Source organism: Xiphophorus couchianus, chromosome 5, assembly GCF_001444195.1.
Source record: "Xiphophorus couchianus chromosome 5, X_couchianus-1.0, whole genome shotgun sequence".
NCBI classification, from domain to species: Eukaryota; Metazoa; Chordata; class Actinopteri; order Cyprinodontiformes; family Poeciliidae; genus Xiphophorus; species Xiphophorus couchianus.
In genome coordinates this window covers 14,206,057-14,221,392 of record NC_040232.1, presented here as the reverse complement: position 1 = coordinate 14,221,392, position 15,336 = coordinate 14,206,057, and the positions used below count along the sequence as shown (strand labels likewise).

General features: G+C 39.5%; 1 protein-coding gene across 4 annotated transcripts in view; it reads left to right on the top strand.

The window, feature by feature from the left end:
- slit2 (slit homolog 2 (Drosophila)) overlaps positions 1–15,336 on the top strand; it is a 104,028-nt gene that overhangs the window by 57,874 nt on the left and 30,818 nt on the right. For 3 of the 4 annotated variants that reach the window (XM_028017820.1, XM_028017818.1, XM_028017821.1), the window contains exons 5-11: positions 11,490–11,561; positions 12,307–12,378; positions 13,227–13,298; positions 13,477–13,640; positions 13,784–13,795; positions 14,020–14,158; positions 15,102–15,173. In XM_028017820.1, the coding sequence (XP_027873621.1) occupies positions 11,490–11,561; positions 12,307–12,378; positions 13,227–13,298; positions 13,477–13,640; positions 13,784–13,795; positions 14,020–14,158; positions 15,102–15,173 (603 nt within the window). The remainder of the gene's footprint in view (positions 1–11,489; positions 11,562–12,306; positions 12,379–13,226; positions 13,299–13,476; positions 13,641–13,783; positions 13,796–14,019; positions 14,159–15,101; positions 15,174–15,336) is intronic. The other variant, XM_028017819.1, reaches the window with a different exon arrangement.

Sequence of the window (15,336 nt, the reverse complement as noted above, 5' to 3'; positions counted from 1 at the left end):
GTTAGAATGGTCTAGTCAAAGTCCAAACCTGGACAAAAAGTCCAGAGTATTTGTGGCAAAGCTGGAAAATATTAATTAAAGTATAGAACCTAGTGTGCTGAATGTAACAATACTTATTTAATCTTTGACATAAACCTATGTATGTGTTAAAATGTGGATTAACAATGTGGTTCAACATGTAGAATGTTGTGAAATATCATTCTACATGTCTGCACTTGTACCCATAGGAGGGTTCAAAGTAATGATAAAATATGTTGCTGTGTAAACAAGAGACAGGAAAGACTAAACCGCACAAAGTGCTGAATTAGGTGTGTGTGTGCGTGTGTGTGTGAGGGATGCCTCTCTACTGTTCTGGTTTGTAAAATGTGAATCGTGAAACCAGGGTGAGTAACACATCGCCCTCATCTTTTCTCTGCTCTTTTTCACACTCCAGTGCACACAAAAAGGAAATATTTAATGCCAGATAAACCACAGCTCTTTTTAGATCAAATATATGACATTAACAGTTTCATCAAACTGGCATTTAGTCATTTATCACTTCATCACAGCTGCAGGCATTTCAATCAGCCTATATGTGGTGAGATTTAACACTAAAATACATATTTTATATTGCAGTAACTATTGCATTTAGCACTTTAAATGTGCCATTGCTTAGAACATACTGTGGAAATACGTAAGTCACAATGGTTATTATTGTGTCATGTATGTTTTCATATTTAAAATACATAATAATTTTAATTAGTCTAAATAGAGACATTAAGCTCATTAAAAACATCACAGAATTTAGTCATTTATTGGAATTACTCAGAAAACCAACCACTTATGGTACATCAAAAGTGAATTTTAACTGGTGCAAACATTAGGTCTGCAGTGCACAGGATGAAATTTAGTACATTTAACTATGGGTCAGTGTTACAACAATGCTGTAGCATTTAGTCTACTTATTTCAGTAACTTCATTCATAAAGAAAAACATGTACACGCATGTTTTCAGTCCCTTCTGTTATTTATGATGATTATCTTCTTTCACATTCATACATCCAGGTATTACACCAGTTTTTTCCCCTACTTTTCCCATCTATCAGATTTTTATTTTTCATTGGAATTGTACAGGATACATGTCACATTTAAGGTGGGAAAGTTTGAAATAATTTAGCATTGTTTAGATTTTTTACATCACAATAAAACACATTCAGAAAACTGGCAAATTTCAAGTCCACCCCAAACAATGACATAATGCTTTGCTTTTGCCCATTGCTTTAGCTCCGAACTGCTCAGCATTTTGGAAAGCGCTGCAATTTACTGATTTATGATCATGGGATCACTCCAAAACACAAATAAAATGTCACTTTAAGACTTGTTGCTGCTGTGCCTACCAGCTGTTAATGTGACTGCAGCAGCTCAGACTTGTTTTAATTGATGCAGAAATGTCATGAACACAATTGAGGAACAATGCTGTTGAGAACTTTAACAGAGAAACTCTCATTCATAGGCATTCAACAGCTGTTAGATTAATGGCTTGCAGTCCATGTCTAAAATGGGCTTACTTTGCTCCTCGGTGCTGATTTCTCCCTTGACCACAGACTGTCACCTCAGCTCTCAATCACTCGATAAATATGCTTTAAGAAAATAGTTTTAACAGCACGTATTAAACTCATGCAATCTGTGGAAGGAATGGGGATTCAAATACACATTTCTTGCATGTTTATCTCTTTAAATTTACGCGCTTGAGGTTGTCCAACCAGACAGCAGTGCAAGAAGACAGATAGCAAGAAATTATTGATGCATTCAGAAAAGTGATGCTATGATTGAGCAATTTTCAGAACAGTGGAGCAGTTGATGCAAGGAGCAAATTATATGAGAAAAAGATGAGGGGAGGCTATGGTTGGAAATCACAAAGGACAGTTAGACGCCAGATTGACATATTATCTAGTGGTTTGATTTTTTTTATTATATATTTTAGATGTTTTGGGGCCTAAAATGGGATTGAGACAGAGAAGAAGGGAGGAGACTGCTTTTCATTTTAGACTATTGGGTCACAGGGTTTGTGGTAGATCAGGTCAAAGATGTGGCTAAAATAAAAAAAAATCTCTTTTGGCAAAAAATATCCAGGCTGACACGCTCCAACACACACAAATACATTAATCCACACTAATTGCCCCAGTCACACATTTACGTTTCTATTAATCTTTTCTATTTATTATTACCCTGCAACATGAGAAGCAAACAGGAAAAGTATATGATGTCAGCCTCCGAGAGTTTGTGGTGATGCAGTGGTCTGGCACCATGTCCAGCGGTGGTCATTTTAGCTGCGGTGTGTGTCTACAATTTGTGTGTGTTTTGGACATTCTTCTAGACAAAGACTGCAATAAATTTAGTTGTAGTGCTGAGCTGGTTTAAAAATTTGCACACAGACATCTGCGCATGGAAACACACAACCTAAATGTCATAGTCAGTGTGTAGGTGTTAGAGCGGGGGTTATTGACTCGTAGAGACGGAGACAGCAGAGAGCCGCAAGTGAACACACGGCTATCGGAATACGATTAATACTGTCTGGCTGATGGATTAGACTCATTACCCAGGGAGCAGGGCAAAAAGAGGGCGGCAGAGGGAGGAGAGGATATAGAAGAGAGGGAGCAAAAATAGGTGAGACATAAAAAAGCAGTAGTGAGAAAGAAAGAGAAGAGCTCTGAGGGAAAGCAGGAAAGAGGTTAAATATTCTTGAGACAAGTCAGTGATGGGTAAGAGGTAGTCTGAGATGAAATTCTTCCATTCATTTGCTTTATGCTGCAAAACAAATTCTGCCTTAGCACCACATTAAATCTGCAAGGAATCTGACAAACTGAGGTCCGCTCACTGCTCCAAAAATGGTAGAATTTCAATGAACATTATTTGGAAGCCTGCTGTCAACGGTGTAAAAACTATTTCTAGGCCTTGTATGACACACAGATATGACTTCATGTAAGACTCTGCAGGACATGTTATGGTTTACCGTAGGGCTGGACGATCACAATATAAGCATTTCATAACAGTCAGTAACGATAATTATTGATTATTTTTTGTTTTAAACACTACCAAACAGCAACATGACCTTTCATTGTTTATCCACAACTTTGACTCCATACTGTTTTTTATTTTTAAGCAGTTATGAAGTGCGGTGGCACAATTTTAAACTGCTACTGTGCAAGTTACACAACAAGTTGTTACTGGGTAAACAAAAAGTGATTTAACTTGCTTAGCTGGCTGTGAGAGGTTGAGTGGCTAAAGCCAATCCCCTGCCTACATCTCCCAGAATGCTGCTCGGTTCTGGATCAGAGTTCAGTGAATGTTTTATATACTGAATATTGAATATTCTATCAGACGTATTATCAACTGATATTGATTACATGTTTATCGCAATATATATTGATGTTGATTTATTGTCCGGGCCTAGTTTAGCGCTTAATGAGTGTTCTCAGTCAGCTGAATGAATCCTAAAAAGCACAATAACTTGACAGATGTTTGTGTGTCTTTGTTGCTTTAACTGGGATGTTTCCATTACTTAAACCAGATTAGATAGCAAGCACTTTGTATTGCTTTGTTGCTGAAAATGTGCTATATAAATAAAATTACCTTTACCTTTTTCCAGTGTGACACAGACATAGCATGCATGTATCTGTGCAGATCAGTGCACTGTTTTATCCTTACCCTTAAATTGTATTTATTAATTTTAGAAAGCCGGTTTGTTAGTTTTGTCTGGTTACATACAATTTGATATATGGTTTGCTATTTTTTTTTTTTAAAGAACAACCATTCATGTTTAGATAATCATTATAATGGCGTTACTAAACACCACAGGTGCACAGTTTAGCTGAATTTTCTGTTGAGGCAGCGTTAAATCTAAGGACCATCATTAGATGGTCCCAATTACCAAGTGCTGCTTAAATGTCCTCATATGCAATTACTGTATTACTGAAAACCCCTGTCAGTTTTCCCTCTGTGTGGTGTGTATTCCTATGTGTATGTGGCTTTTTACAGCACATGTATTTCTCACTTATATATAATTATGTGTGTAAACATTTCAGATGATGTCATAGCCTCAGGTCACTGACTAATCTGTTCCTGGGCTGGAGAGCCGTGCAGCCAGTCTGGCTTTTGCACATGCACACACACAGAAAAAGTGTCAAATCTGTTTCATTTCAGCTGTGTTATGTTACCAGGGAGGCGCGGGCCGGTTAACGTTATCAAGGTTTTAATAATTACAACTTTAAAACCACAACATTTTTCTTTCAAACAGCTTGATTTTAAAATGCCATACAAGTTTCTGGGGTGACCAAGGTTTTCTTTGGCTGTTTAGAGCACAGAACAACTCAGTGCACATGGAGCTGTGGACTGCCAGTTAGCTGACTGCTTGAAGGCAACAATGTTTTTTCTTATTTGTACAGAAAAGACCAGTTCTGCCACAGAAAACACAGAAAATACCAGGCAAGGTTTGTATTATTTGAGTTTTAAGCTGCTGTTTTTCTAACATCTTACAGCAACTAGCTGTGCTGCATAATGCTAGCATTTATACTGTATAAGCAACAGCAAGTCAACATTTAAGTTTATTTTCTGTTTCTGGTAAATGATAAGTTTGGATTTTTCTGAGCATCAGTTATAATAGTTATTTTCTTGCAGAAAAATAACTTGTTGCTGCGAGTTTGCAGAAAAGTGGAGAAATGATCACATTTAGTTTATTCCAACTGTACTCAGGAACGGTGTCTCCTTACAGAAACACTGGCACACAATCAGTTAGGAGAACGTTTGAGGCACATCTCTGTTTTTCTACTTTCACTCACTAGGCATGATTGGTCCTTACCACACAGGAGGAATCACAGCATAATCTAAAGCTGGTTCATTTCTACAAACATGATTTCAATTAAGAAAGATAATATTTACAAAAGTCAACCTTTATGAGTCCAACTGTAGAGGTAAAGTCGTCGTAATGCACCGCTTTTATAGATTCTTCTTCTGCTACCATCTGCAGATTAAATGGATAACTGCGGTGATTGTTGTGCACCTCAAGCGCAGATATGATTTTGAAAGGGATACTCTCCTTACATCACAATTCTCTCAAGACATTAGTCACACAAAGGAGTGATGTGGTGTTATGAAATGCTAAAGTTTAGACTGTCACAAGATCCGGTGTGCTGCTTTTTACGCAAGCAAACAGCTGCCATGTTATCGCTCTAAGTCGCAAAGACAACTGAATAAAAACAACTATTGTTTAGAAATTATTCCAGCAAACTCATGGTGAACTGTTGAGGTGGCTGTGTTTTAGCAGTAATAATCATTTTAAATGCAGGTGACAGATGTCATGTCGCTGTGACGTTGTGGAAAAGTGATTAAAACCTCAGCTAGTCAGACTACACATATTACACGACCAACTTCAGCTGAAAGTGTTCATATCCATGGAAACCTGCCCATTATCACTGGATATTTAAATATTCACAAATAATGGTAAAGTCTGTTTCTCTTCTCTAAGCTGAATAACAGCCTTATGAAAAGTCACATTCATGCTGCAGAAAGACACTGGAAGGCAATTTAAATTTGCTTTCATCTTTTTAATCATAGATAAATAAAAAACAAAAGATTTCCTCAAACGCAAACTCTTCACAGAAAATTACTGAACTTTGTAATGTGACAAACTCAAAAAGACAAATCTCTACCTCTCTCTCTCTCTCATACACACACACACACACAATTATCTTTCATGTTGCCTTTGGCCACCAGACGCTCAAACGCTCGGGGGACATCCACTCTGTCAAGTCAAAATGTCCCCTAGGTGTCCACCCTGGTCAGGTTGCCATAGCAACCATGTTACCTGGCATTTAAAGTATGTGTGTGAGGCGTGATGTTGAATGCAGGAAACAGACAATGAGATGGGGGCGAGAGGCAGAGGGAGACTGCAGATCTGTCATTCACAAGCAAAGTCAATATTAGTTTAGAGGAGAGCGGCCGAAGTAAACGCTTGAGAAGAGGAGCCTGGAGGGAGCAAAGTCAGGATAACAAAAATACAAAAACAATCGAGTTGTATTTTTATCATAACGGTGAATCCTGCAGGCTATAACCTCCCAGGACCCGAGTGCACTTATAGTTAATCCGTAGAAGTCGTGCTTCGCCGTCACACAATTACACAGCCAGTATATTCCCTGACATTCCCAGGTGCCGGTCCCAGCCCTGCGTGTTTAGTTCTCTGCATTGTCTTCGAGAAGCCGCTTTTCCGCTCTCCTCTTTCTTTGGGAGTCTTTCTGCTTCTAATTGCTTACAGAAGTGTGATCTTTGGGGGTCCACTAATGGCACTGCAGCCTGAATTAACTGCAGGATTCACACACAAACAAGCTCACTGCCGCGCTGTCATCCTGCTCCTCATCCTGTCACTCTCACTGCTCACTCCAACATCCACCTCATCTTGTACCTTCATTTTTCCTCACTCTGACCACCTGTTCCTCACTCTCCGTGCCTTTTTTCCCATTTTCCCTTTCCGCTTCTTCCAGCTTTATCTTCGCCCATTCACACATTTGTATACTTAATAGGATTAAGTTCTACGAAAGGGATTTAAACAAGATGATTAATTTACTGCTTTGCCAGCTCATACCCTGCCACACATGCACTTCCACTTCCACGGGAGCCCGCAGTTTGGCGGACCTGGGAAGAATCTCGTGGCAGTAATTCCCAAACAAAAGAGATTCAGAAACTGTACAACAGTGAGCAACAGTGTGTGTCTGAGTTTGTGTGTGTGTGTCCAGGGTGAGAGTGAAAGAACAGGGTGGAGGGATGAGGGGTCCATGTGTGAGAATTGAGTGCAGCTCTTTCATGGCCAGGTCTTCTTAGACACGAAGGGTGTCAAAAGCCCCTCTCACTCTAAAAAGGACTCTTTAGAAAATCAGCACTAAGCTCTTAACACTGGAGACCTGACTCTATCAGGCACACACATACACACACGCACATCTTTGGCCACCAGAGGTGAGAAAAACACAGAGGAGGGAGGGTATGGAAAACTTATCCACACGAGTTTTAAATCCCAAAATAGCTTTTTGTTGACTATTTTAAAGACACATTTCTTCCTGAAAATCCCTAAATAAAAGCCAACTCCATTTAGCGGTGCAGCAACACCTGGTCAAAGTGGACACGAAGAGTGTGTTTAATCGCTTTAACCTCAGTCTGAGTTTTCCTTTGATCGACTGTTCCTCTTTTCACCTCTGCTGAGTAAACTCTGGCTTTCAGTAATGCTTTGTGTCAGGCAAGAGAAAGTGAAAACTGCTGTTACACTGGATCAGGTCACTATAATCCAAAGTGATTTTTACTCTTGTGGAAGTGATTGTAAAAGTATTCGCAGTCTTCGAACTTGCAAACATAAATGTATTCCTATAGACCCAAATCTACATAAATACATGCAGATAATGCTATTAAATTAATATATATCACAGGGCAGATCATAATGTTAAACGGGAAGGGAAAAAATCTGGTTTTTAGAAACCTTTGGAGCGCATTTGTATTTAGCCCCCTTTCCTCCGATGCCCCTTAATAAAATCCAATTGGTTTCTCATGTCTTTACTCTTAAGGGGTTTTTCCATCGCTTTATAAAGTCTCAAATTAAATACATCTGGTAACACTAGAGAGAACTGTTTTATTTTTAGCCTTGGTAAGGGTGTAAGTTGAGACAAAGGATTTGTCCAAAACTGGATAGAAATGTAATCACTGACATTGAATGTTGTGCATAATCAGAGTGTGGCAAAACAGTCTGCATCTATGAAAATGTTTTCTCACCTCCCATGGTGAGAATGGATTGTCAGCTGCCACTGGATTTAATTTAATGTTGTTTCTGAATGAGGACGTGTGCATCTCCACTTTGAGAGAGTTTTTAACTTAGAAGGCTGATATAGTCCTTGTGTGGCCTTAATACATTTGCCCCCTTTCAAACACACACTCATGCATTCTGGGGCTCAGCTGGAGCCTCTTTTAATAAAGCCAGTCGCCCAGCGAAGGCACAGAAGCAGAGGTGAGAGGTTAAATCTTGGGGAAGTCCAAAAACAAACCTATTTTGGGAGAAGAGAAGAGGGGTGTTGATGAAAAGAAAAAGGTTAAAGGAGAGGAAGCTGAAGAAGAAAAGAGGAAGAAAGCAGTGGGTTGAACGTTTAACAAGATAAAACAGAATCAGGTGTCTTGGAGATAGAAAATCCTCCCTTAAGTCCATGAGAAGTCAATTTCCTAGTTGGGGTGAAACCTGGTATTCGCTCTCCAACTGTGGTGGTCTCAGTGATGAAAGGGCCTTCTGCAGCTCCTCAGGAAGTGAATACACTGCCACTCTGAAGATTGGCTTTATGCATGAGAACCTGCGTTGGCATGTGGATGTGCTGTTTCTCTGATTTCAGACATCATAGGAACAACAGAAATCTGTGTTTATGATCAGAGAACATTGTCTTCTGGTTTATGATTTGCCATTAAGAGGAGGGAGACAAATCAAGTCCATAAGGCTAGAGGGACATCTTCTGCATGAACACATTTGTTATTTATTGCATCACATGTTGACAGTGTCAGTAAATATTGATATATTCATATATATTTATATATACTTGGAAAAAACGAAGATTTAAAAAACATAACAGTCTCTCTACTCTTTTGGATTATTTAACAAAAGATTCAAACCAGTTAAAATGGCCTGAAATGATTCTAAGTCCTAGTAAATTAGCTATTACCTATAGTAAATTACATTCATATTTTAAACAACAGAAGAGTGGCTTGAATTACTGCTCAGACTTTTCATTTAGGAACGCCAACATTGTGATTCAGCTTGTCAGAGGTTAATTGTATTTATCATTCCTACATTGCAACATTCTACAGCAGTGAACTGTGTGTTTTAAAGAGAAGTGTGCTTGTAAACAAAGTTCCTGTGGCCTCGTATTGTAAGACTTTCATGCAACCATAACTCCTGCTAGACTGAAACCTGTTTTTGCTAATATATCAGAGAGGCAGCTGAACGGACAAGTTGTATACATGTAGTGTCATGTGTGGTGAGCTTGTGGTTTGTGTTTGTTTAGTTTTGGGTTGATGGCTGTAAAGGGAGTATGACTATTTTTCATTCATGAATCTAAGAGTGGAAAGGACTGTGTTGAGTGAACTGTGACATTTATTCAAAAGAAATTAATGTTGTGGAGCAGACTAGTCAAAGCCTGGACTTCAATAAAGATGATGTGCCATTACTTTAATGGTCAAAAATCCTCCAGTGTGGCTGAATTAAGACAATTATTCAAACAGGAAAGGACGGAAAAAAAAAAAAACTCCCCAACATGACTCATTACTAGTTAATGCTTGATGGCACCACCAGTTATTATTAGGGAGCTAATTATGTTTTTACATAAGGCCAGATTCATTTGGAAGGATTTTTTTATCTTGATGAAAAGAACACATGGTTGAAAACTGTTTATTAATTTACTTAACTTACATTTGTCTGGTAAGAAAATCGGTTTGATGATTCAGAACATTTAGGAATGACAAAAAGGGAAAAAAAAGTCAAGGAGGAAAATACTTTAGCTTTTAAAATATGAGATTCCAATATAAAGATTTATATTGAGATTCTGTAAGTTTAACCAAAGGTAATAGCTGTGCTGATCTACTCCCTTTCTACAAAACTCTTTGAAAGCACCTCTGGGTTTAGTCTGCAAGTTAAGAATCTTTTTATGATTGCTTTAATTTTGTGTGTAAGCAATCTCTACTCCACAACATTTAGAAGGGGTTTCCGTACATGTTTTTAATCCATGGAATAGCCTTGAGAGTTCCAGTTTACAATAACTGATATGAGAGGAACAGAAAATGCTGTACTGAAATGCACAAATTTTAAAATCTTCACACTGATTCATTTAATGCATATGGTTCAGAATTCAGGTGAAGCATTCATATTTAGCTTTCTCTGAGTTCATTTCCTTTTAGTCCTCAGTTGCACTAAGACTGTAAGACTGCCTCAAAAGTTTTCAGAAATTTTTTTTTTTTACATTTCTTTTTTGTTCCAGATGTCTCCACTTTAAGTCGAACCTTCTGCAGTCTTAGAGCCTATGAAAGTATTTTGTTTTCTCTAAAAGGTGGAGGCAAAGAAGAAGGTAACCACTACTTATGAAGAATTTTTTATTCTAATATTTTCTTGCCTTTATTCTTCACACAAAATTGCCTCTTCTAATAAAGTTTGTAGCAGCAGGTGGAGAGCGGAGGAGGCAGGGGGACGATACCTGCAGTGCTGATTAACTGACCGCAAAGTTTGGAATCTGAGGAATGTGAATGGGCATTAGCTGGTAGCCGATTACCATTGTTGGAGGTCACAGACGAGGTCAAGAGCCGGAAGGTCAATGGTGAGAGGTCAGGTAGTCTGTCAGGAGATGACTGAATAATATCAGAGACAGATAATCAAGATTTCTCCTTCGACATGTTTAAATGTAATCTTAGCAGAACTTGATTTGTTTTGTACTCTGAAGTGACATTCTGTAATACGTTGCTGTTCTCTGAATCTCAGCCCCATAATCCTGTTTTCCCTCAGCGATAAATAACATCTCTAGTGTGGCTGCTTGAACACGGTTCTGGCAGTATCATGCTACGTTTATCCCCAAAATGAACAACGATGGTAGAGAGTGTTTATGGGAAAATGGATGAGGCTGCACATTTTCTGAAAGGAAACCTGTTAGAGGCTGAAAAAGACTCAAGAACGAGTCCAAGGTTGATCTTCCAGCTGGACAGCAACCCCAAACATAAGCTGCTACAATGGCTCAGTCAAAGTCCAGATCTCAGTCCAAATGAGAATTTGTAGCAGCTCTTAAAATTTGGTTTTGAAACACTTACTGAATTTAATCAAACTGATACTGAGCTATTTTGTATATAAGATCTAGAACACATTTCTAAAATGATCCAGGCCACTGAATGCAGTGTGGTTGTGTTAGTCTTAAAGACACCTGTTTCTGGGTGTAAATGTATATTCTGAGTCATGCAGGCTGCAACTTAGTTAAAGTGGCTGAAAATTAAATCTGTGTAAACCCTAACGCTCCTGGTCACACACGCTCACATTCATCACTTGCTCCTTAAAAGCAGGGGAGGGAAACAGTGGCGAAGATTAGTGATCAGAGAAGAACCAGGAACCTGTGAGGGCTACAGAGGTCAGCAGTGCCCCCTACAGGCTGACTTTAAAGCCTCCTCTACCTGCCTCTCACTGTTAAAAGTGCACAGTTGAGTAGCAGCTGGCTGTAGAGACATGGACACTGTGAGATAAACAGAGACAGATGATTGTAGTTTGTGGAGTGAGGGGTCTCTGCGGAACGACCTCAATTTTGCCAATGATCTGTCTGGCTCTGAAGTTCCCCTGCTGCATTTTGGTGATTACATCAAGTGCTTGTGCTTCAAAGCAAGTGGCTCTGTGACAGCTTGACTTAGCTCCCTGCCAAATCATTTCACCTCCCCCCCCGTTCCTCTCCTCTCTTTGTCTTTGTCCAGTGACCTGAGCGAAAACCAGATCCAGGGAATTCCAAGAAAAGCATTCAGAGGAGCTGTGGAAATCAAGAACCTGTAAGTGTTACTCCACCAACACCATGCTGCCTGTGCATGCATCTGTGCACATCTGCACCTTCCTGCTCACCATGTCTGCTAATGTGCACAGCACTCGCTCGACCGTGCATCAATATTTCATTGTGTTAAATGTCATATGCCTCCTGCTTGCCGTATTGACTGGCACCTGCTGCGTGTCAGCAGCTGTGTCGGTGTGTGTGTGTGGGTGTGTGTGTGTGTTGCCTCGCTGGCATTTTGCTGTTTTCTGTCTTTGTTTTGCATTCACTCATAGTCATGATCATTATTTTTTTCACTCATTGCACAGCAGTACTTCTATAAATATTGATTCATGCACCAATTCACTACTTCCTGGGTTTTTTTAATCACCCGATCAGATTATTATTTTTTAAATGCCGTGCAATTATTGTAAAAGGACAGAGAATTATGTATGTGCCTCAGAATACCGGTGACAGCACATGATTTACAGGCCCTGTGTCTTAATTAAATTGTTTCAGTAAAGCTTGTGAGCGAAGAGAGGGAGGCAGAAAGTCAGCTACCTACAAACTAAATGTCATATTAAAAAGAGCAGGAAACATGAATGGGGGCAAAGACAACGACATTAGAACCAGCAAGAGCTCAGAAAGTAGAAGACGAGAGAAAAAGTCTATTTTTGTTTCTACTTGTAGACATAACAGTTGCTAAAAAATCTCTACCTGTTCAGCTCTTTTCTGGACTTTTTGTCTTATCTCTCTCTGTGTATTTGCAGACAGTTGGACTACAACCACATAAGCTGCATTGAAGATGGAGCCTTCAGAGCGTTACGTGACCTGGAAGTGCTGTGAGTACCTGCTTGTTGAGTCAGCTTACTTTTTTACTATTTGTTTCAGTTTCTATTTATTCCTTGCAGAAAACAGCAGAGGTTTTATTGATGAATAAGCAGCAAAGACACAGAGACACGGAACAACTAATGTTCTCGTTGACCTTTTAAACACTGCAGAGCCTCTGCAGCTTCTGGACAGAAACAATGTCCTATTGTTTCAGATGTGGCATTAATGCACCGTCACATTTAAAGAAGTTAGACTTTTCTTGTGAATGACAAGACCAAGATTGAAATATTTAGAAGAACCAGATTTGCTTTGTCAAATATTTTCTATTTTTTCTGTTACAATAATTACAAGATAACAACTGTCTGCTGTGCATCAAAAATCTTTTTCCGGTATTTTTTCTCTTACTCTTAATTGTCCACTTCTGGAGTTTTATTATCTGTGACACAGAGGGTGAAATTGAGTGAAAAAGCAGTCTTTGTTTAAAGAAAAACTTTGGCAGACATCCAGAAAGCCTGGAGAGCTACAGGGTCAAGACCATTTTGAATGACTGCATTAAATTCCAGTTGTTTGAAAGCAGCAGATGAAGAAATAAGGCATGAGTTAATACATAATGTCCACTTATCTATGTTTGACTTTTATTACTTAATTTTTGCAAATTAAATTCATAAAGTAAAATTATTGTTTTGCAGAGGTGAAAGTGATATAGGCTCTGAAGAGTTCCTGAACTGCCTCCTAAACAACAGACTTGAAAAAAGATTTATATGAAAATGTGTTTTGTTGTGAGGATTTTGCCATTTCACTGCGTTCTAGATTTCATGTGCATGAATAAGTATGTTGTGTTTTCTCCTCGTCACTTTAGCACTCTGAACAATAACAACATCAGCCGGCTGTCTGTGGCCAGTTTCAACCACATGCCGAAGCTCAGGACTTTGTAAGTACCCAGCTTACAATTTGAAGGAAGAAATTCCTCTCATCTGTGCACATTTATATTTTTTTATATTTTTTTGTACCCCGTCACACCTTTTATTTCTCCTCTCTCCATCCTCCTGTGATCATCTGTCCCCTCCCCTTCTCTTCGCTGCTCTCCTCTCTTCCTCACCTCTTCCCAGCCGTCTTCACTCCAACAACTTGCAGTGCGACTGTCATGTAGCCTGGTTGTCCGAGTGGCTACGACAGCGCCCCCGCCTGGGCTTGTACACACAGTGCATGGCCCCTCCTCACTTGCGGGGGCACAACGTGGCTGAGGTGCAAAAGAAGGAGTTTGTGTGCACAGGTAGGTTGACCTTACCGTTTTGGTGTCCGCCTCTTTGACTTCTTCCTTGTTTTGCTCTTTTACACTGGAAAACCTTTTGGTTCTTGTTTGCTTCGTTTTACCCTTCTTTTTTTTTTCTTTTTTTTTTGCTCATGCTTGTCAAGATGCAGAAGAAGGTAAGTCTTCCTCCTGCTTGGCATGGCCTTGCTTGAAAGGTGTGATTAAAAATGACATCACAAAAAGACAAGGTCACATTTCGTTTCGCTTACTTTTTGGGACTTGCGGCAATTTTTCCTCTCTGTACTCCTTATTTGTCTGCATCTTTTTTCCCTTTTGGGACTTACATGAAACATAATAACCTTCTATCCACGGATAATGGTGCCTCCTTGTCTCTGTGTAGGTCATCAGTCGTCATCATCTTCCTCCTGCAGTGTGTTACAGTGCCCAGAGTCCTGCACCTGCAGTAACAACATTGTGGACTGCAGAGGAAAGGGTCTGACAGAAATACCCACCAACCTGCCTGAAACCATTACTGAGATGTAAGACATGCAGATAAAAGTGCACACACATCTGCTGCACTCCACACACACTGCACTCATTCAGACACACTAGGTGCAGTGATATTTCTCCTGCTCTTTCATTGTTCGTCTCTCAATATCCCTTCTTTTAGTTCTACCACCTTTTTGTTTCGCTGCCGCTGTTTGTCTTTGTGGGGGGAATAAAAGCACACATCTGTGAAATGAGAAAGCCTGGTCATGCAGTGCATTCCTGCTTAAGGAAACAGCAAGAGGGAAGAAAGAAGCAGGAAAAAGATTAATCTGAGCTCCCAGACTAGCTATATTACTACCTTGTCTTAGAATAAGAGAGGGTGAATATCTTAACTAAGTAGCAAAAAGAAATTTTGTTTTAAAGTTCACTCTTGCAATTGTCTGGGTAGGTTGAAGTAATTAAAGTAGTTCTAACTGTCATAGAGTGAAATCAGATATTTAAAGCTGTACTAATGAACAAAATCATTAAGATCTGGAAATTCAGAGCAGGAGAGTTTAACTAATATTAAGTAATTATTCTCCACAGAAATCAATGTTGCCTTCAGGGGAGAGATTCACAGTCAAATGCCCTGTTTTTTTTTTTTTTTTTTGTAGTTTCATTCTGTTCCGTCCTTTCGTTCACACTTTGGCTTGTTTAGAACCGACTGATGGACAGTCCGACTGGCACTTGATAAAACACAGACCAGATAGTCAAATGTGTGTGTCCGCTTGTGTGTTTGGATGCCCGTCTCACTGCGAATATGTTAAAGAGGGCAAAAGATCAGAGACATGTGACAGACCGCGACTCTGCAGTCATCAAAGCGCCTTATCTGGAAAAGTTCCCCTCAAGCAGAGCCCCTGGGAGTGAGCAGCAGCCTGCAATATGGCATAGATAAGTGTGTGATAGGGGAATGTTAATGTCTCTTCTCAATGGTCTGTGTGTGTTTGGTTCCAGACGACTGGAGCAGAACGCCATCAAGGTGATCCCAGCTGGGGCCTTTTCTCCTTATAAGAAGCTACGCAGAATGTGAGTAGATCAAAAGAGCCGCTTATGCTGCACCTCGTCCAGCATAAACAAAAACTTTATGTCGCTGCCACATCCTTGATCTTTTCTCATTCTATGCTTCTACTGATTATGATTTTAATTTTCTTGTTTATGTTTTTATTTATTCATCTTTTTTTTTTTTGCA